Here is a 23,198-nt window from a genome sequence, read left to right as displayed (position 1 = left end):
ATATTGTGCAACAGTTCATGCATTTCAGTAATTCAAATTAAAAGGTGAAACTAATATATTTAGTATATATAACTATACATATGCATGATTATACTTTTCAGACAGCCGACATTTCTGTATTTAAAATCCTTTTTTTAATTAATTTCATGTAATATTCTAATTTTCTGAGATTTTGAATTAAGGGTTTTCATAAGCTGTAATCATCAAAATTAGAGCTTTTGCACGATATTCTAATTTTTCGAGTGTCACCTGTATATATTAAGTATATTATTATTTAATATATATTAAGTATATTAAGTGTATAATTCTCATATACTGTATATATATATATATATATATATATATATTCTTGACCGAATTACTTTTGTAAATTTAATAAGGATTCGTCTTTATTTAATTTATACTGTGAAGACTACAGTATATGTAGTGTTTTTTTTTACATTTGATTACTTTATTCAATTTCTAATCCTGAAAATCACTGATTGTTTCATTTGTATATTTGCTCTATTGTATTTATTTGTGCTATTCATTGCAGTTTGATTATTTGTTCTTATTTTCCTTAATTTTATTTGACAGTAGTCCTTTTTTCCTTGAACTGTTGCCCGATATCGGCATCTATGTTGGAAACTAACTACAACAGTTGTTTTAATACTAAAACAGCGTGTGCCTGAATAATGAAGGAATATTATTCTGTCTCAGTGTCCCCTTACAGAAGTCTGAGCTGAAGCCTCTGAACTGTTCGTCACGTCTGATGAGTTTCTTCACGTCTCCTCAAGTGAAGTTTTACTGGAACATCGCCTCGTATTTTGGTTTCCTGTGGCTCTTTGCTGTGGTGCTCATGATCGATTTTCAGAAATATCCGTCGTGGAGAGAACTTCTGCTCTATGTGTGGCTCACCTCGCTGGTGTGTGAGGAGGTTAGACAGGTGAGACAAACACACACACACACACACACACACACACACACTACCTGTCAAGATTAGGATTTTCTATGTTTTTTGAAGAATGTCTCTTCTGATCACCAAGGCTGCATTTATTTAATAAAATACAGTAAAAACAGTGATATTATGAAATATCATTACAATTTAAAATAACTGTTTTCTATGAAAGCTTGTTATAAATCGCAATTCTGACTTTATATCTCGCAATTGTGAGATAAAAAGTCTCAATTAACTTTTTAAAAATTTTATTCAGTTATGGAAACAAGCTTCCATAGTTTTCTATGTGCTATATATTTTAAATTGTAATTTATTCCTGTGATCAAAGCTGAATTTTCAGCATCATCACTGCAGTCTTCAGTGTCACATGATCCTTCAGAAATCAGTCTAATATGATGATTTGATGCTCAATAAACAGGGTACCCGCGGGTCTTAAAAGCATTGAAAAAGTCTTAAATTTGATAATCTCAAATTAAGGCCTTAAAAGCCTTGAATTGGATATACAAAGTCTTGGATTTCGTTACAAAGGTCTTAAATATTATTTTGCCTTTCCTAGGAGGATTAAGTTCATACCGTAGCAAAATTAACTGTTACTAATGTAGGCTAATTCAAAATTCATGCAGCGTTGAGTGCACCTCGCGCTCCACGTCACAGCAGAAAAACTGATAGCGTGCGCACTCGTTACTATGGTTACCAGGCAAGTGAGGTACCAAACAAGATAGTAACCTAGCCTAGTTTGTCGTCTGAAATGGGAAAGTGTCGGTTTAATCCGCTGTGGACACAAATGCCAGAATTCAATAATTTAAACCCCAAATCAGAGCTTTAATGTAAAAAGAACATTTTCGAACCTTTCTTTTCAATAGTTTTTGCAACCATGCGCGCGCTCTCTCTACACTGCCGAAGAAGCGCGGATGATCTGAAAACACAGACAAGCTGGAGTTCAGCGATCTTCATTTGAGGTTTTCTACTTAAATTAAAGTGTCATTCAGTCGGTCTGTGTTCTGTCACGAGCCGCTTGCGCTGTTTGTGCGACTAAAGGCTGATTTATACTTCTGCGTCGGACCTACACCGGAGCCTCTACGCCGTAGACTACGCTTTGGTTTTAATTCATACTTCTGCTTCGCTGTCCGCGTTGACGCACGCAGAGGGAGCATGTGAAACCCGAGGGAGCGGTTTGAGAAGACCAATCACAGCGCTTGCGTACGTACTGTACGTTCACACCGCCGCCGACTTGAGCGTCAAAGAAGCTCTGGCCGCTCTGTCAAGGACGCTTGTCAAAAAGCACGGGGAAGCTCGTTGACGCTTTGGACGCTCTGACGTAGCAGGGAGAAGAGAAGTGTCACAACATGAAATGTAATAAACAGAAAAAAACAAGCAATACATTGAAGAAACCTTTTATAATGACAGCATTTGTATAACTGTTTTGGTCACTTTTGGTCGGGGAAAAAAATAATAATTAGCTATTATTATTATTATTATTTGCATTAGGCTATTATTTGCATTAGTGCAATTGGTCAAATCTTTGTCACCGTGAGCAAATGAATTGCATTCCCATGCCTCGTTCTTTTGTAACTGGTCCCTGTAAGCAAACAACGTCATATCATATATGTTAGGAAACCCAGCAACAGCGATTATCAGCTTCTCCTCCATTTTCTCGGAACTAATGTTTTGGTAGGAACGAAAGTTCACATCGTATGTTTCTCCGGAATCAGCCAGAGTGAAGGACGTCTTTATTCTTATTGGTTTCTGGCGTTTTGCCGCTGCTTGCCGCTGAACCGCGTCATAGCTCATTACCATAAAGTTGAGCTTCTTTCAACTTTCTGATTGACGCTCAAAACGCTCAAAACGCCCAAAACGCGACGCCGAGGGATTTGACGCTCCTTGCAGCTGAGAGAAGCCAGCTTCCATTGAAAATGAATGACTTCCGGCCGCTTTGGAAGCTCAAGTCGGCGGCGGTGTGAACGCACCTTAAATCTGCGATCAAAATGAAGGCGGATATCCAGCAGTGTTCTTAATATTGATCATATTATACGAGCAAGAATGCAATGTTCCCCGAATATCCACACGATTTCAAATGTGACATTGATTTTATACAACTGTAAAAAAAAAAAAAAAAGGGTAACATTAAGTGATGTAGCCTACTACATTTAAAACAGCATAGTCGGGCTTATTGCTCTATTTTGCAAGGAAATATGTGGCTTTGAACGAATCGTGAGATTCAATGAATGAATGACTCAGAGACTCACTCATAAAGATAGTTAGTTACCGCCACCTACTGGCGATTTTAATGTTTTTAACATTGCATATTTAATGAACATTGTTTTATTTAAAGCATTATTTATTTTTTTAAAGGTATTATAAAGGTAAAAAATGACATGGAAAATTGATCAAAGGGGGCAAATATTGTCACTTAATGGAAAAGGTGCGAGTGCAGTCTAAGTGGAAGGGGGTTCAGGGGTACGGCACTCTAAAACAATGGAGAAACACGCAACTTAGGAAAAGGGATATATATGTAGAACTGCACAAGTGCTACTGCTAAAGAGTGCAATGTCAATCATTTCTCACAAGCTTAATTGAATTGACCTAGAGAGAATAATTGACATTTTCTGTCTAAAGACTACATATAAAATAACTACCAAAAGTAAAGTAACTGTCAACTAAAACTATAAAAAAAACTGAATGGCTCAAATGTGATTAAGACCAATAAGCATTTTCATGTGAAGATGAAGACTAAATCAAAAATGGCTGCCAAAATTAACACTGGCCTACACATGTGCGCGCTACAACGCTGTTGTGTATATGTATTAAAAATGACTGATAATTTAAGTAAAATATTTTATTTAATTCAAGTAGCCTACTTGTACATAATTATTTTCTAGGGTTTAAAATGTATACAGATTTGACATTTTCCCCTCATACGTCTTTCGGAATGGGTACAAAGTTGGCATCGAATTTTATTTGAAATGGTATTAAAAAGGTCTTTAAAAGCCTTGAATTTAAGTTGGAGGATCCTGGGGGTACCCTGAATAAACATTTCTGATTATTATCAATGTTGAAATCAGTTTTGCTGCTTCAGATTTGTGTGATACAATTCCACTCTAAAGCTTGAGGCTAAGATTAACATAATAATAAATTAATAATTTAGCTACAATGCATCATCAACAGTGACAGTAAAAACATTCATAATGTTAAAAAAGATTTCTATTGCAAATAAATGCTGTTCTTTTGAACTTTAAATTCATCGAAGAATTCTGAATTTTTTTTATCATCGTTTACACAAAAATATGAAAAAGCAGAAACTGTTTTCAACATTGATGATAATAAGAACCATTACTAATAATTGATCATCAATAATAATTGGTCAGCAAATTAGAATGATTTCTGAAGGATCATGTGACACTGAAGACTGGAGTAATGATGCTGAAAATTCAGCTTTGATCACAGGAATAAATTACACTTTACTATATATTCACATAGAAAACATTTATTTTAAATTGTAATAATATTTCACAATATTACTGTTTTTACTGTAGTTTTGATCAATTAAATTCACCTCGGTGAGCAGAAGAGACTTCTTTCAAAAACATTAAAGAATCGTAAGCCAAAATACTGTTATTATATCTGTCCGTCTATATCAATACATCTATATTTAACTCCACAGCTCTATCATGATTTCGATGGGTCCGGCTTTAAGAAGAAAGCAAAGATGTATATCAAGGATCTGTGGAATATTCTGGATGTGCTGTCAATCATACTGTTCATTTGTGGTGTGGTCTGCAGGTCAACATAACCACTATTTCACTAAATACCATTCAGATATAATTAAGATTAATTCAGTACAGTTCATGTTTGCCTTAAGTTAAAATGACACAGAAAATATCCTCATAACTAGGGCTGTAATTTGAAATTGCTTCAAATAATTTTATCAAGAGGAACCATAATTTTTACCCAAACAGTCAATATAGTCAAGTAGATTCAAAATGTTTAATCATATAAAGATGTAAAATACAGTAAAATAATGTTCATTTATATGCACCAATATAACAATAGTAATATAAATCAATAATTATCTGCATGTTTTTACTACAGTATTTAATGCATTAAAATTTCACATTTTTAATGAAAAATTATGTGTTACGATTCTGTTCATTAAAAGAATTTCACTGAAATAAATCAAACCTACCAACACTAATAGACTCTCATATAAAGGAATCCTATTTAAAGTTTTTGTGCCTGATCTTGAGTTAATTGTAAGTTTTTTTTTTTTTTTTTACACTTAATCAAACTCTGTGTTTTTCATACAGACTCCAAGCCTCCCGGACTGTCTTGTACGTGGGTAAAGTTCTACTCTGCATCGACTTCATCATATTCAGTCTACGATTAATGGCCATCTTCACTATCAGTCGAAACCTGGGTCCGAAAATAATCATAGTCAGGAGAATGGTGGGTCTGCATGTTCATAAAGTTCATTTCTTCAGTTCAGATATGTTAAGCAATAGTTCTGCTCAGCCGAAGTGTTGAGAGACTGCTGCGTTCACACCGAACGCGAATTGAGCGCCAAATTCGCGCCTGCCGCGTCTAGTTATACGCGTGTACACTTTGAATCCATTCGCGCGTCAAGAGCGAAATTGACGCGCGTAAAAAACAAAAGTTTGAAGCGAAATTTACGCGTCACGCACGTCGGAGGCGAAATCTGTTGGCGGCCATCTTTTTACAAGACGGCGAGCATTCATCAAGAGAGTCACCGCTCTGTATTTGCTCTGGAGAGCAGAACAGCGGTGTAGGGATCATCGTCGCCGTATTTGGGTCCACCAGACCCTTCGGAGGTTAACCCAGTTTGGCGAATTTCACCATTTGCTACTGGAGATGCGCCTGAATGACGGCCGCTTTCAGTGGTACTTCCGCCTGTCCCGCGCCCATGATGACTGTTGTCACGCATCGGAGCGAGGATCACCCTCGCCCTCACACACCTAATCTGTAATTTATTTTTGTTTTGATGACAAATGGAGCCAGCCTAGGCTACTACAAAAGTGATTAAACTGTCCTGTGATTTTTTCCCCTCACACACAACACAGACACGAACTATGTTCTTGCACTAAAGTACTAGGCTATGTTGGTTCTCTTTACATTAGAATAATAATAATGTTTCATATAATCTAGATTAGATATGGAATAAATACCATATAAAATTAATGTCTCATATTAAAATCCAGTTTTTATGTGATAACATATTTACTTCACCACGTGACAGCAGCAAGCTGGCTCCTGATTGGTTAACGCGGCGCGAATTGACGCAGAAGTTCAGATTTTTCAACTCGGGGGCAGACGCGAATTCGGGTCAAACGCGTGAATGCACAAGATGCACCATTCGCGCGTAACGCGCCAGACGCTCAATTTGCTCGCTCCAGGAGCTGCGCCTGGATGACGGCCGCTTTCAGCGGTACTTGAGCCTGTCCCGCGCCCAGCTTGATGAACTGTTGTCCCGCATCGGAGCGAGGATCACCCTCGCCCTCATCCACCTAACCTGTAATTTATTTTTGTTTTGATGATGGAGCCAGCCTCCAAAAGTGATTAATCTGTCCTGTGATTTTTTTTCTCTCTCACACACAACACTGTCCAGACATGGACTTATAATGAAGTATGTTTGTCTTCACATTATAATAATATTTAATATAATCTAGATATGGAATAAATAGCATTCAATACAAAATGAATGTCTATATGTAACACCTCCACCCGGGTCCCACTCGACCCGCTCCAAGCAGGCCTCGAACCCGGGTCTCCGGCATGAGAGTCAGGCGCTCTAACAAGGAGGCTAAAGACTGCAGCCTCTAGCATCTGTCGCCAGAGCGCCTATTGAGATCAGAGGAGTGAGGTTTACTCGCACAACAACTACTAGCTGGCCTCCGTTACACTCACCCCCCTAAACCTCACTCCCATCCGGGTCACGGCACCAATGTAACCCCTCCACCCGGGTCCCACTTGACCCGCTCCAAGCGGGCCTCGAACCCTGGTCTCCGGCATGAGAGTCAGGCGCTCTAACAAGGAGGCTAAAGACTGCAGCCTCTAGCATCTGTCGCCAGAGCGCCTATTGACATCAGAGGAGTGAGGTTTACTCGCACAACAACTACTAGCTGGCCTCTGTTACATATATATTGAAATCAAGTTTTATGTGATAAAATAGTTGCTTTGTTGGTGCTGCGTTCACACCGGACGCGAATAGCGCGTCAGGCGCGAGTGATTTCAATGTTAAGTCAATGCAAAGACGATGCGTGACAACAGTCATCAAACTGGGCGCGGGACAGGCGGAAGTACCTCTGAAAGCGGCCGTCATTCAGGCGCAGCTCCAGGAGCAAATGGTGAAATTCTCCAAACTGGGTTCACCTCCGAAGGGTCTGGTGGACCCAAATACGGCGACGATGATCCCTACGCCGCTGTTCTGCTCTCCAGAGCAAATACAGAGCGATGACTCTCTCGATGAATGCTCGATCAACATTAGCCGTCTTGTAAAAAGATGGCCGCCAACAGATTTCGCCTCCGACGCGCGCAACGCGCAAATGAGGCGTATTCGCATCTACCGCGCCGCGCTCCATGCCTCATTCGCGCCGCAGGAATTTTTTACGGGCGTAACGCGTCTTTGCATTGACTTAACATTGAAATCACTCGCGCCTGAAAGGGACTCATGCTATGAGAAAACAAATGCATCTTGATCTTTTGGGAAAGAAAAAATCTACTATTAATAATATTGAATGATGTGAGTTCTTCAGGTATATTCTTCCTAAAAGAAAATGCATACAGACTGACCTGTGAATGTGCATCTTTTCCAGTTTCATTTTGTGTCCTCTCATATTCTCTCTTCCTCTTTGCAGATGATGGATTTGTTCTTCTTCATGTTTATGCTCAGTATCTGGGTGGTGGCGTACGGCGTGGCCAAACAGGGCATTATGATCGAAAATGAAGAGAGATTAAACTGGATCGTCCGAGGAGCCGTATATGATCCCTACCTCATCATATTTGGCAACTTCCCCACTAATATAGACAGTGAGCAGTTTACTCTAAATCAAATTCAATTATTATTATTTTGTAATAACATAGGAAAATTGAAGATGTGCCTGCTGTGAGCTCCAATCTGTTGGTGTGATTTCTGCTTTATTTTTTTGTTTAAATGTTTAATGGTCAAATATCTACTTAAGAAAAACTGCATAAATAACATATAGATTTGTATATATTTAAATATGCAATACAAACAAGCCCACCCAGGTGAGAAAAAATAGCGTAATGCGTTTCTTTCCATAAAAAGCAATCCAATTAGTTACTTTTTACTTTTTGGGGACATTTAATTTTATATTTAACAATATTATTACAATATTATTTTCCTGTTATCTCTGTAAAGCTTCTTTGAAACAATCTGTATTGTAAAAAGCGCTACAGAATATAAATAAAGGTGACTTGACTTTTTGAGAGAAACACGTTCTTGTAACGCAACTTTCCCCAACACTGGTTATAAAATGATATTATAAAATATTGCCTATGCAATAATAATGCAAAAGTGCTTATACTATAGATTCTATCATTGTTTTTTTGTAACATTGTAGAACATTCAGAAGTCCAGAGATTTATTAAAGACATAGACAAATCAGATCACTAACAAATATATCTCTGTTTTAAACCAGACACTCAGTTTGATCAAAGCAGCTGCAGTGTGAACGCCACGGATCCTCTGAAGCCCAAATGCCCCGTGCTGAACAGTGATAACCTGCCGATGTTCCCAGATTGGCTGACCATCATCATGCTGTGTGTCTATCTGCTGTTCGCCAATATTTTACTGCTCAACCTCCTCATCGCTATCTTTAAGTGAGTAAACAAACGGGTGAACAGAAACACTTGTTCATTTACACAATGACTCTGTTCCAAAACCTAGTAAGCTGACTTGATGCCTACTGTCTGCATGCACTCTTTATAGGCAGCAACTCTGTATCTACTGTACAAGTAGTGCATCTTATGTGAGACTTATTTTATAAAATAGTACATGATGAAATAAATAATTGTTCAACATTAAATAAATATATGTATTTGTATTTGTTTTTTCAAAAATTTTAAAAATTTGAACAAGCATAACTTACAGGTCCAACCCCCTTGCTCTCTGCTGCGCTACAGCCCTCCCTCCACAGCTCCTCCCTCCACAGCTCCTCCCCCACAGTTCCTCCCTCCACAGCTCCTCCCCCACAGTTCCTCCCTCCACAGCTCCTCCCCCACAGCTCCTCCCTCCACAGCTCCTCCCCCACAGCTCCTCCCTCCACAGCTCCTCCACCACAGCTCCTCCCCCACAGCTCCTCCCTCCACAGCTCCTCCCCCACAGCTCCTCCCTCCACAGCTCCTCCCCCACAGCTCCTCCCTCCACAGCTCCTCCCCCACAGCTCCTCCCCCACAGCTCCTCCCCCACAGCTCCTCCCTCCACAGCTCCTCCCCCACAGCTCCTCCCTCCATAGCTCCTCCCCCACAGCTCCTCCCCCACAGATCCTCCCTCCACAGCTCCTCCCTCCACAGCTCCTCCCCCACAGCTCCTCCCCCACAGCTCATCCTCCACAGCTCCTCCCTCCACAGCTCCTCCCTCCACAGCTCCTCCCCCAAAGCTCCTCCCCCACAGCTCCTCCCTCCACAGCTCCTCCCTCCACAGCTCCTCCCCCACAGCTCCTCCCTCCACAGCTCCTCCCTCCACAGCCTCTCCCCCACAGCTCCTCCCTCCACAGCTCCTCCCCCACAGCTCCTCCCTCCACAGCTCCTCCCTCCACAGCTCCTCCCTCCACAGCTCCTCCCTCCACAGCTCCTCCCTCCACAGCGCCTCCCTCCACAGCTCCTCCCTCCACAGCTCCTCCCTCCACAGCTCATCCTCCTCTTTTGTATTTGTATAAGCACACAAAAATGTTTATTTAAAGCTGCAGTAGGGAGTTTTGAGAAAACGTTAACTTAGCCTGGAAATTTGAACGAGCATAACTTACAGGTCCAACTTCCTTGCTCTCTGCTGCGCTACAGCTCTCCCTCCACAGCTCCTCCCTCCACAGCTCCTCCCTCCACAGCTCCTCCCCCACAGCTCCTCCCTCCACAGCTCCTCCCCCACAGCTCCTCCCTCCACAGCTCCTCCCTCCACAGCTCATCCCCCACAGCTCATCCCCCACAGTTCCTCCCTCCACAGCTCCTCCCCCACAGCTCCTCCCCCACAGCTCCTCCCCCACAGCTCCTCCCTCCACAGCTCCTCCCCCACAGCTCCTCCCCCACAGCTCCTCCCCCACAGCTCCTCCCTCCACAGCTCCTCCCCCACAGCTCCTCTCTCCACAGCTCCACCCTCCACTGCTCATCCCCACAGCTCATCCTCCACAGCTCCTCCCCCACAGCTCCTCCACAGCTCCTCCCTCCACAGCTCCTCCCCCCACAGCTCCTCCCTCCACAGCTCCTCCCCCACAGCTCCTCTCTCCACAGCTCCTCCCTCCACTGCTCATCCCCACAGCTCATCCTCCACAGCTCCTCCCCCACAGCTCCTCCCCCACAGCTCATCCTCCACAGCTCCTCCCCCACAGCTCCTCCCCCACAGCTCCTCCCTCCACAGCTCCTCCCCCACAGCTCCTCTCTCCACAGCTCCTCCCTCCACTGCTCATCCCCACAGCTCATCCTCCACAGCTCCTCCCCCACAGCTCCTCCCTCCACAGCTCCTCCCCCACAGCTCATCCTCCACAGCTCCTCCCTCCACAGCTCCTCCTCCACAGCTCCTCCTCCACAGCTCCTCCCTCCACAGCTCGTCCCATGATATATATATATATGTATGTATGTATGTGTGTGTGTGTGTGTGTGTGGGTGCGTTCATGTACGTGCGTGTACGTGTGTTTGTTTAACCTTGAAAATGAATATTTGTGCAAATAATTGTATTTCTTCTTGCCCATAATACACTCACACAGACACAGACGCGCACACACACACACACACACACACACACACAGACACAGACGCGCACACACACACACACACACTTAAACTCTATCTTTGCATCACAGCTACACATTCCAGGAGGTTCAAGACAACACGGACACCATCTGGAAGTTTCAGCGTTACGAGTTGATTAAGGAGTATCACAGTCGACCTGCTCTTCCTCCACCCTTCATCCTCCTCAGTCACCTCATCCTCTTCATCAGAGGAGTGTTGCTGTGCTATCCTTCACAGAGACACATACACTTCAGTGAGTGCTGGGCCAGGGCCACACTACAGCCACAAAATCTCTTTTACTGAGAACACACACATGACCACAGTAGATCACTGATGTTCTTTAGTCAAGATCAGACTATGATCATACAGTCTGGTCCATTTTTTGGAAAGCATTTTGAGTGCACCCTTTCAAAGCTGCACTGGTTCCAGAAGTATTTTTCCATTCATTTTTTCCATAGGGATTTAAAAAAATTAAAGGATTAGTTCACTTCAGAGTTAAAATGTCCTGATAATTTACTCTCCCCCACATCATTCAAGATATTCATGTCTTTCTTTCTACAGTCGAGAAGAAATGAAGGTTTTTGAGGAAAACATTCCAGGATTTTTTTCTATATAGTGACTTCAATGGAGTCCAACGGGTTGAAGGTCCAAATGTGAGTTTCAGTGCAGCTTCAAAGTCTCGACACGATCCCAGCCGAGGAATAAGGAGAAGAACCGACCTAGTGTTTACAAAGTCAACGTGCAAAGACTAAAACAAACGCCATTTACAAAAAAATAAAAGGTAAAACAACGATGTCGGACGATTTTGAAATTGCAGGAGAAAATGAGATGGAGTAATGCGTGAAGTCGTGGACGTGCAAGGCGAGCATTTGTGGTTAAAAAGTATATACATTTTAATTTTTTATTTATTTATATAAAATGGTTGCTGGTTTGTCTAGATAAAACTCTAATTCCTCGGCTGGGATCGTGTCGAGACTTTGAAGCTGCACTGAAACTCACATTTGGACCTTCAACCCGTTGAAACCGTTGAAGTCACTATATGGAGAAAATCCTGGAATGTTTTCCTCAAAAACCTTCATTTCTTTTTCGACTGAATAAAGAAAGACATGAATGTCTTGGATGACGTGGGGGAGAGTAAATTATCAGGACTTTTTAATTCTGAAGTGAACTAATACTTTAATAAGCGATGATTTGAACCATGAAGCATAATCAAATTAACTTTAGGCAGATTCTGACTTACATTGCATTCAATATTTACATTTTATCTCTTGAAATCAAATGAAATCCTTCTGTTTGAGCTACATCAACAAAGCTTATATTTCTTATATTTTGAATGTCCTGATCACTTTTAAAAACTGTGTTGAATGTCTAAATGCCTGGTTTAAGTGCGTGGTTCTGCACAGGGCAGAAACTAGAGAAGACCGAGGAAGAGGAGCTGTTGTCATGGGAGGCTTACATGAAGGACAACTATCTGGCATCTACACGACAGGATCAGAGCCAGAGCATGGAGCATCGTATCCAGGACACCGCAGAGAAGTAACCCAGAGAAGCACAAGACTTTAATAAGACATCACACAAAAGAGCTTATGTGTTTGATTACTGAATTTGATTTGAGGAAACTATGAATCAAATTTTGAGTATAAGGAAGGGCGGAGTAATGGTCTGAAAAGTTAGAGGGAGGGGCTTAATATATTATACATGAGCTTAAAATTCTTAAAGTCATGAATATTAATTATGTGACATGATGTTCCTACCTGATTTGCTAAAAGGCAGAGATGGATTAAGTACACAACATGTTTAATAATAAAATTATTCTGGTATTTTCTAACTCAAAAATAAATGTAAGATTACAAGAAAATGTATTTTTTTTTTTTTAAGAATGCTTTTATATTTCTTTCCTTAAGATTGTTCTAATGGCAAAACTTAAAGGGATAGTTCCCCCAAAAATGAAAATTCTGTCAGTAATTACTCGCCCTCATGTTGTTCCAACCCCGTAAGACCTTCTTTCATCTTCAGAACACAAAGATATTTTTTATTAAATCTGAGAGCTGGATCACTCCTTCATAGGCTTCTATGTAATTGAAACTTGCCGACACAGAAAAAGTTATAAAAGACATTGTTAAAATAGTCCAAGTGACTACAGTGGCTCAACCTTAAGTATATCAAGCGACGAGAATACTTTTTGTGTGCAAAAACAAACAAAAATAACGACTTTATTTAACTATTCATTTTTTTCTGTGTGTGCCTCTGAGTGAGTTCATGTAGTGTAACAGAGCAGCGCTTCTGTGTTGTACGTCAGAACGAAGGTTCATTATTGGCCAGCATCAAACACATGACCAGCGTCGGCCAATAGTGAGCCTTCGTTCTGACCTACAACCCGTATTGCAGTGTAAAACAGCAACAAGTGGAATTGACAATTGCACTCGTTCCTGTTGCATGTCCTCAAACTGGCAACCCGAATCGAGTCTGGGGCTATATGTCGAATTTGGACTGCATTTCCTATTTCCACCACTAGCTGTCATTCTTACAGACTGCACCTTTAAACCTCTGTTTTCCTCTCAGGGTCGGAGCGATGTCAGAACTTCTGGAGCGGGAGCAGGAGATGGTTTCGGCCACGATGGCTAAACGGCTTACTAAGCTTGAAGAGCAGGTATCGTTCTGCTACAAACACTCACAAATACACCATAAATAGTGTTTTGCAGTCAGTCTGTTCTGTTCATTATTTCAGGCAGCATGTCGAAGCAAATGTGAATGTCAGATGGTGAATCTCTTGTCTTCTGGCAGGTCTCAGAGTCTGCCAAAGCTTTACGGTGGATTATAGATGCGCTGAAATCTCAGGGATACAAATCCAAAATGCAGCCTCCTCTAATGAGTAAGCAGTGTTTTTAAAATCAGCTCTTATAAGATGCATGCATAATTTTTCATACTCATAATCTGTCTTTATGAGTTCATTAAAGTATTAGAGACACAAATCCCATTTTTTGGTAATGAGATCTTACACTACTGTTCGAAAGTTTGGGATCAATACGATTTTTTTTGTGTTTTTTGAAAGAAGTCTTTATGCTTCTCAAGGCTGCATTTAATTGATCAAAAATACAGTAAAAACACATATTTTGTGAAATATTATTATAATTCAAAATTTCTATTTGAATATATGATAAAACATATTTTATTCCTGTGATCAAAGCTGAATTTTCAGCATCATTACTCCAGTCTTCAGTGCCACATGATCCTTCAGAAAATATTCTAATATGATGATTTGCTGCTCATGAAACATCTCAGATTATTAACAATGTTGAAAACAGTTGTGCTGCTTCATATTTTTGCAGAAACCATTATATTATTTTCTGGATTCTTAAAAAAAACCTGTTAAAAATAGCATTTATTTGAAATAGACTATTTAATAGCTTCATAAATTTCTTTACTGTCACTTTTCATCAATTTAATGCAGTATTAATTTATGTTAGATTACTACTGTATGTTAGATAAACTTTCATCTGTCAGAAAAATAACAAGCACTGGTCATCTGCTGATTTTAAGACATTCAGGTCTTATTTTTATTTTGTGGAAAGTGCCTAAATGCATGATGTTCAGCAAAGGACATCAGCTGCTTTCCAGCCAACAAAACATGTTCTAAGAACATTTAGTTCAAACTCACATTAAGTTATAAAAAGGTTATTTCTCAATGTTCTCTGAAAATATTCTTGGTTATACAAACTTCAAGGAAACATTCCATTTTATTATTCTTCAAACATTATGGGAACGTTACTTTCAATCTCTTAGAAGCCTATGGAGGAGTGATCCATCTCATAGATTTAATCAAAAATATCTTAATTTGTGTTCTGAAGATGAACGAAGGTCTTACGGGGTTGAACAACATGAGGGAGAGTAAATACTGACAGAATTGTCATTTTTGGGTGAACTATCCCTTTAAAGACCAGATAACTTTAAACAAACATTCTATTAACGTTATTGTTCATAACTTTGAGAAGAACCTTGTCTGAATGTTGTGATAACGTTCGCTGTTAGCTGGGTTGCAAATGAAGACCTCTGTCCATCCAGCAGGGAAAAGCTCTGACCGGGACGATGGTGAATCTAGTGGACAGGACACAGATGACGAATCGGCCCCTCACACATTCGCACGTCAGCTTCAGTATCCCGGCAGTAACGTCAAACGCTTTCCTGTGCCTGAGGAGAAGGTGTCCTGGGAGGTGCCTGATATGAATTATACCACATATTTTATAACATTAAACAGCATTCTGTATTGTTTATCTTATTGTGTATTGTTTATCTTATCTCAAACAAACATTTTAGAAGTAAAAATTAAACATTCAAGTAAATGCAAGTGTAATCAACCGGTCTGTTATCCATATTTTATAACATTAAACAACATTCTGTTGTATTGTTTATCTTATCTGACACATTTTTTACTCTTTTAGGTAAACTTCACTCCATACCTTCCCCCAGTTTACAATCCACAGGACAGCAGCGAGTAAGTTTTATACTGAAAAATTGATTGGCACCATTAATCGAATTGATCTACGATATAGTCTTGTGCAATTATTATGCACTATTAAATATAGTTGAAAGTGAAAGGCAACACTCTGTTCTAGTCATGTATTCAAGTCTTGTCGGAAATACGCACATGAACATCACCACAAAGTTGTAATTATGAGTGGGAGACTTGAGATTTTCTTTAATCCCAACGTTTCCGAGTGTCCGTGAGAAAACATGTTGGACGTAATAGATGCAGCGTCTGTATTAATGGTAAATTTGTTAAATGAATGAGATTTTTCCTTTTTTCGTCTAAGTTGCATGTACTAAATACCATACTATTGTACAGTTGCCATAGAATGTACAGTAGTTAACATTTGAAGTGGATCAAAAAAGTTAATCAAAGTTGCCCTAAGACAAGAACGGGTATTGTTCAAAATTCATGAATAACTTTGATGAAAGGTTTTGATCCACTTCAAATGTTGTCTACTGTATAATGATTCAATTTATAGCACCTTCTTAAATTGAATAAAAATAAAAAATCGCCATCTTGCTTTGCGCACCTGACGTCGTACGACTTCCCAACTCATAAATACGAACTTCTCAAGAGGACTTGAACACACCATAAAGTTTTGCTTATTAAAAATTATCTCAAGCCAATTTAAATAGTAAGTTAAATAGAAATGACAGTAAGATTACTTTACTGAATTGCAATTTTGTTAGAGCTGAAGACTTTTTATAAATCTTGAAATTATTTTTTGTTTTGTTTTCCTGACAGTCTTGTAGATATTGTGAAGCTTTTTGTAAATAAAAACACCTTTTTTCTGTACAGCTCAGACACTTCAGTCTTAGACAAGTACAGGTATGCTGACCAAAATATATTTCATCTGTGCCTTTATTCTCCTACTGGAATTTGCATTTGATTGAGTCTCATTGTCATGAATGGATTTTCCAGGAATCCAGAAGGAAGGACTGGGATACGGGGAAAAGGGGCTCTGAAATCGCTCGGTCCGAATCACATTCTCCACCCGATTTTCACCAGGTATACAACACTGGAATTAAAATCCAATTCAAGTCTTGATCTTCACTTCCTCCTGGATTTAAAATCTAATCTCATATCACATGAAATTGAGTTTTACTACCAAATCCACCAAAAACAACAGAGATTAGAGATCACATTCATCTCACGTCCTGCTGTTAGTGTATTAGATATTAAGAAATGATTCAGCTGCCTGTTTTAAAGGTGGCGTGATGCTGAACGCAAAGTGCTGGAGTTTCTCTCCGTTTGCAAGGATGTAGAGAAGTCTGTGGCTCTTCCTGGGGTGAGAATGCATACAATAAAATCTTATATGATACAAATCGTTGAATTATTTAATTATGCAATCATGAAAAACATATTTGCTATATTGTAATTTTGGAACTAAGTGTAGACATGCGCAAACAAGCTTTCTAGATATGCTTAGCATACTGTATATTAAGTCTTTTTTTTATTATTCTTGCAGGGCCCAGCAGAACCTGATGAGCCTCTACCACAGACACTGGAGAGGATTCTGGGTAAAAAGTTACATGACAAGACCAAGTCTGAACTAAAGGCTAGGGAACCGGTGAGCAAAATAAATCAACAAGATGCTCAACTTTACTGATTAAAAGACAAACTTGTTTACAGACATTAGGAGCATAGATTTGAACTGCATTGGGTTTCAGGTGTTATCTGTGGGTTAGTTAGATAGTCGTGTTGCATGGGAAAAATACAGCATGCAGTGAGTAAATAATTATAGAACTTTAAATGTTGGACTATTCACTAAATTAACCATTCACAAAATTGTATTGATTTATTTATCTATATATGCATGTTCAGATATTCATACGATAAAATATATTCTGGGGGCAATGAAAATTTTGTGAAAATTATAAAAAATGCTGACGCTGGCAACTTTTAAAAAAACGCAGGCGGTGAAAGAGTAAAAAAATAACATCGCCTGCAAAAATGCTCAAGGTGCTCAACAAAGAAAATAATAAAAAAACAGTCGACACACCAAGTGTTACCATTTAATATTATAATTTAATAGTAGACTCACACAAAGGTAATGTTTGGAGCACGCAGGCTCTTCATCCGGCAATTATGGCTTTGTGTGATGAAGAGTCTGCATAATCGAAACGTTACTTTTGTGTGAGTCCACTATTACATTTTGTGCATTTTTGGGGAAAGTTAATACTCATGTTTCTTTTTTTCCATGTTTGAAATACCAGTTGATTGTTTTGAGTTAAAGTTCCACAAAGCTTAACAGTTGTGTGTATCTTCTCTAATGTAGGTGTATAAGGGTTATGTAGATGACAGCAGGAACACTGATAATGCCTGGGTGGAGACCACCATCATCACACTTCACTGTGACAAACACACGTCGCTGATGGCAGAGCTAAACCAAATAGTGAGTTAAAAATATCACTTCGTCTCAGTGATTTTAACGAATATAAAATACAGCAAAGTGCCAAATACAAGTAAAAATAGTCAAAGTCAACTCAAGTAAATATCCTCAGGTGGGCTGTAAACCATGATGTGGTTTTAATCAGACCCCGATGTGTGTGTGTATATATATATATATATACATATGGCTTAAAATCTGCATAGGGGTAATTAAATGTAACAAATTATGTAAAAATGTAGCATCAACATTTTATCAAACTTTGATAACTGCCCTAATCTTTTAAACAAATGAGAAGATAGGTGATTTTTATAAAATGTAGTTTGATCACTGTCAAGTTGATTTTAGTTGATTGTCTCAGTGATTTTAACGAAAAAAAAGTACAGCAAAGTGCCAAATACAAGTAAAAATGGTCAGTCAACTAAAGTAAATATCCTCAGGTGGGCTGTAAATAATGTGGTTTTAATCAGACCCCGATGTGTGTGTGTGTTTATATATATATATATATATATATATATATATATATATATATATATATATATATATATATATATATATGGCTTAAAATCTCTAAGGGGTAATTGAATGTAACAAATCTTATGTAGCATCAATATTTTATCAAACTTTGATATTTGCCCTAATCTTTTAAACTGAGAAGATAGGTGATTTTATAAAATGTAGTTTGATCACTATCAAGTTTCTGAATCGATACTTATGAGAGTCAAATTGGACAGGGACTCATCTCAAGATCACTCATTTAGCAGTTCATCAATTGGCAAAAAAAAGAAGAAGATCAGTCAATTATAGAAAATTAATGAAAATATTCAAATGTGTGAATCGTGCATAAAAAATGTCCTTCAAAAATAAAACACACAACTTCGTGTTTCAATCAGGAACCAACACACGTTGAACTATGTCCACTAACCCGGCGAGGTTTTTTAACTGGATTGGCATTTGTTGTATTTTGCATACAGTGTGAAGGATTTCACTCAGTTCCCTGATCATTTATACTCGCATGCGATGCGTTGTGTTAGGTACGTTATCATCTCTGACAGACACATGTTCAACAGTATGTTGAAGCCGCTCCGTTACACATTTTCTCCCTCTTCTCAGAAAGTGATGTAGTTAAAACTTCAGGTACTGTGGGTTTTTCAGGAAGTGCGTGAACTTACTTGACCTCTGCTACTACTAAATACTACTGTGTATTGCGCACGTTATTTTCTGACAGACATTGATGTTGTGATATTAAAATGACGTGGATTTGAAAACAGAATGACCGTGAGGTAATAATAATTTATTTCTTAGCCGGCAAGTATTCAGTGAAGCCATTGATGCCCATGAGTTTGTGTTGAAGTTTTTAGTTCCTACCAACAGCCAGCCTAAGTTTATACATGATAATGTAGATATATTGACATGATGGGTGGACTTTGTTTGATTTTTGGGTAATTTTAAAATGTGTTGGAGTCGTTCTAAATGAAGATTATTTTGTGGCTTCAATAAATTACATGTTACTGACATTAAACATGTTAAAAATGTTACATTCAGCTGTTGCAAATTCGTTGACTTTTGAAAAAAGAATAAATTTCTTTTTTCCTCAGGAAAGAAAAGTTTGAGGCACAAAGTTGTTTTTATTGTCTCTTATCACAAGCCCCCCTGTAGTCAATAATTTTATCCCTTAAAACTCATCTTTGATCACCAAATTGACACAGCAAAAAACTGCAATTTCAAACCGTGTTTTTGAGACTGTCTTTGGTTCAGTGCAGTTTTAAAGAAAAAATACTCAGCAATGGTGTCAACTTATGAATTTACACATGGTTTGTCTTAAAGCATATTAAATACATCATATAGACATATAAACAACATTAAAAACTAGATTTTCCCCATAAAGGGACTTTAAACCACATTCAGTTTTAAGTTCAGTGCAGTCTCAGCGCTCTATAAGTGGTTTTTATTTGTGCGTTAGTGGCAGTATTTCAGCTCTCGTTGGGTTTACAGAGTGATTCAAGCTGTCTTTGTTTTTAATTTAGGTTGAGAGCTCAGCGTCGTCTGATCAGCCGCTCAAGTGGTGGGAAGTGAGCAACACCGCGTGTGTGTGTCCTTATCAGCGAGAGGCTCTACGTGACGTAGCAAAGCTTCACAACGTGCACTTTTGACCCTCAGGAAAACACACACACACACACACACACACTAACCGACCCCTAAACCAACCCATCACACACACACATACACACACATACTAACCAGACCCTTAAAGCTACCCATCACACACACACACACACACACACACACACACTAACCAGACCCCTAAACCTACCCCTCACACACACACATACACACACTAACCGACCCTAAACCTACCCATCTCACACACACACACACACACACACACACACACACACACACACACACACACACACACACACACACACACACACACTAACCAGACCCCTAAACCTACCCATCACACACACACATACACACACATACTAACCAGACCCTTAAACCTACCCATCACACACACACACACACACACACACTAACCGACCCTAAACCTACCCATCTCACACACACACACACACTAACCAGACCCCTAAACCTACCCATCATACACAACTTTATGCATTTTACATTTTCAAAAAAAACTCATTCTGTAGGATTTATAAGCTTGTGTACCTCAATTTAGGCCCACAGTGACACGAGTCCCCATGAGTGTGTGTGCATTCAGGTTTAAGTCCCCAAACATGTATTTTCTCTCTCTCTCTCTCTCTCTCTCTCTCTCCCACTCACACTACACCAAAATTGATGAGCGCAAACACACTGTGCACTCCTACGTGTCTTTAAAGCTGTGTAATTTCGGTGCCAATAACACCACCAAACAGAACTCCATGAATAATGACTGTTTTCAAACAGGTTTTTCCTTTGGATCGCTCAAACTGATTGCATTTCCATTTGATGCTTTTAATTGTGCCTTTAACAAAGAACTCCAGGTAATTTGCTCTCATTCATGCAGATTTCTGTACAATCCATAAGCCATACAGTTAGCTTCACACATATTAATGTGTTTTATAATGCATTGTTGTATTTATTAGTAATTTTGTACTAATTATGTTTTAATTTCTGGGTCAATATGAGTTTGAATGTTGTTGTTGAGCATTTTAGAATATAAATTCATTAGTACAGATATATGCAAGCAATAGTGCAGTTGCAGAATGAAGTTGAGGACTTTTATTTTGCGCAAAGGACCCATTGGCTGTACATTATCCAACTTATTACACAGCTATTTTAATAATAATACTCAGATTAAATATTTAAGCAACTAACTGAAAAGAAAGAATGGTACAAAGAATTAAATCAATGGATGTGTAAAAAAATGTAATGAATAAACTGTACATATGAATGCTTCATGTGGCAAATTGGCAATGCAAAAGCCATTGATACATGTACAGTTCAGTGCTGACCAGGCAGAGGATTAGGCAGCATTGCATTGTGGGATATCTGCAGGAAGACGAGTTTGATTACATTATTTCACATAAAACATTCACCCACATTTTACAGTTATGCAATTATGAAATGCCTTAAATATTAGAAAAGAATGCTTTTTGCAATTATGAAATGCCTTAAATTCTAGAAAGAATGCATTGTACAATTATGAAATGCCTTAAATATTAGAAAAGAATGCAGAAAAGCGAAGCAAACAATGAAGCGTCTTCAATATAATTTTTAAAGGAGCCATATGTAAGAATGTGGCCAAAACTGGTACTGCAATCACTTTCGAATTACTGTAGAGCGGTGTTTCCCCTCCCCCTCCTCCCTGACTCCAGGTTGCCAGATAGGCTGCAGGATCCAGCAGGAACGTAGGCTGCTACAAGAAGCTTTTTCTGTTAATTATGTTTATGCTTCAAATGAGAGATGTTTTGCAAAGTAATTATATATCGCAAAAATTTACTAATGGCGATTAGCCAAATATAATCGTAAAGATGTACGCTCATATGTGACAGTACATTGTTAGAACAGTAGCTGTTAGTCTAACTTGTAACGGTAGGTGTCTGTTATTAACGTAAGTACAAGCACAAGCCTCTGTCACTGTGTGTAACCGATATCAAAGATACAGCTATTCATTTAGCTGACGCTATAAGTGAAATGCTGTCTCACATGCGCGTTACATGTCATTCTATTATTTTTGGCTGTGGAACTTGCATGATAAACAATAATGGGAGTGCTAATGTTGTTTTCCTCAGCGTCTCAGCATAATGACAGAGACACGGGCTCTGATAATGCATTGCTAATGTTAGCAATGACGACTCGCCATTTTTATTACCCAAACAATTCCTTTTCAATTCGATGACCCACCTTCTCCAAATGAGCTAACGTAACTTTATTTTGCACGAACATGCATAACTTTGTTCGACTGTCATGAATATTTGAAATGTCCATTTACATCAAGTACAAGTTAGATGAATCTTAGTTACCTGTCCAGAAATTCTTCTCCGTTTTCAGCCGTCTCCATCTTTCAAAGGCATCTCCTATACAGATCCTTGTTTTATTTCGGACTTTGTAACGAAGTATTTCCGATTCATAACGAGGTTATTTTGGTTTCGCAACGTTAGACTTTTTTTATCCGATTCCGACACGTTTGTAGCTGCAGCTGTGATATCTAGCAGAGCTGGCAACCCGGATGCCGCAACACTACTGACTTCGTGATTGGTAGATAGGTGGAGGCTGGCGCATCAGACCAAAACACAACATGACAACATCAACATCAGTTGAGGGCTGCAACTTCACTTTTTAAATGACAATATCCTGGCCGGATTACTGTTGTCAGTGACATTAGTATTTGAAATGAACATGATTTCGTAATGTCTAGTGACATATCAGGGCCATTTTATGATTAATTGAAATACATTTCTTACATACAGCTCCTTTAAGTTAGTGTGACTCTGGGTTGTGACCTATCTGCACTGTTTAAACTATTAAGACAGGACAACTGAATGAGAAAATACTGAAAACAAACTATTTGATGATGAATGATGAATAACGTACATATTGGCATATGCAACAATAAATTTGTGTGACAGTATTTTCCTGACTTGTTTGTTTGTTTGTTTGTTTAAATCAATGTAATTAATTAAATGACAATGATTTGCTGTGACTCAAAATTTTATAACATCTTTAAAAAAAAGACAACAACGTGAAAATTAGACTAGGATCTTACTTCATCCCAGCCCTGTTTTCATTTGTGTAAATTAAATATGCTATAATTAATATATGCTGTAAGTTACGTTCTTTATTTTTTTATTTCTTTTTCATTTTTATTTTGTTTCTTTCCCAAAACCCCGCCCCTAAAAGTTTCAAAAAATGACTGACAGACA

General features: G+C 38.9%; 1 protein-coding gene across 3 annotated transcripts in view; it reads left to right on the top strand.

The window, feature by feature from the left end:
• Positions 1-22,906, top strand: part of trpm2 (transient receptor potential cation channel, subfamily M, member 2) — an 82,078-nt gene extending 59,172 nt beyond the window's left edge. The window contains exons 18-35 of one of the 3 annotated variants that reach the window (XM_077215809.1): positions 700-925; positions 4,599-4,717; positions 5,242-5,380; positions 7,807-7,978; positions 8,611-8,791; positions 10,984-11,165; positions 12,316-12,448; positions 13,475-13,562; positions 13,697-13,784; positions 14,942-15,123; positions 15,352-15,404; positions 16,239-16,268; positions 16,362-16,448; positions 16,650-16,728; positions 16,909-17,010; positions 17,719-17,835; positions 19,857-20,009; positions 20,367-20,451. In XM_077215809.1, the coding sequence (XP_077071924.1) occupies positions 700-925; positions 4,599-4,717; positions 5,242-5,380; positions 7,807-7,978; positions 8,611-8,791; positions 10,984-11,165; positions 12,316-12,448; positions 13,475-13,562; positions 13,697-13,784; positions 14,942-15,123; positions 15,352-15,404; positions 16,239-16,268; positions 16,362-16,448; positions 16,650-16,728; positions 16,909-17,010; positions 17,719-17,835; positions 19,857-19,982 (2,104 nt within the window). In that variant the 3' untranslated portion in view covers positions 19,983-20,009; positions 20,367-20,451. Of the gene's footprint in view, positions 1-699; positions 926-4,598; positions 4,718-5,241; positions 5,381-7,806; positions 7,979-8,610; positions 8,792-10,983; positions 11,166-12,315; positions 12,449-13,474; positions 13,563-13,696; positions 13,785-14,941; positions 15,124-15,351; positions 15,405-16,238; positions 16,269-16,361; positions 16,449-16,649; positions 16,729-16,908; positions 17,011-17,718; positions 17,836-19,856 lie in introns of all 3 variants that reach the window. The other 2 variants (XM_077215810.1, XM_077215811.1) reach the window with 2 other exon arrangements.
• Positions 22,907-23,198: the final 292 nt, after the last annotated feature.

Source organism: Siphateles boraxobius, unplaced genomic scaffold (assembly GCF_051911475.1).
Source record: "Siphateles boraxobius isolate OS27281-9 unplaced genomic scaffold, OSU_SipBor_1 7, whole genome shotgun sequence".
Classification (NCBI taxonomy): domain Eukaryota; kingdom Metazoa; phylum Chordata; class Actinopteri; order Cypriniformes; family Leuciscidae; genus Siphateles; species Siphateles boraxobius.
The sequence above is the reverse complement of the archived record's forward strand: the minus strand, read 5'-3'. Positions and strand labels throughout refer to the sequence as shown.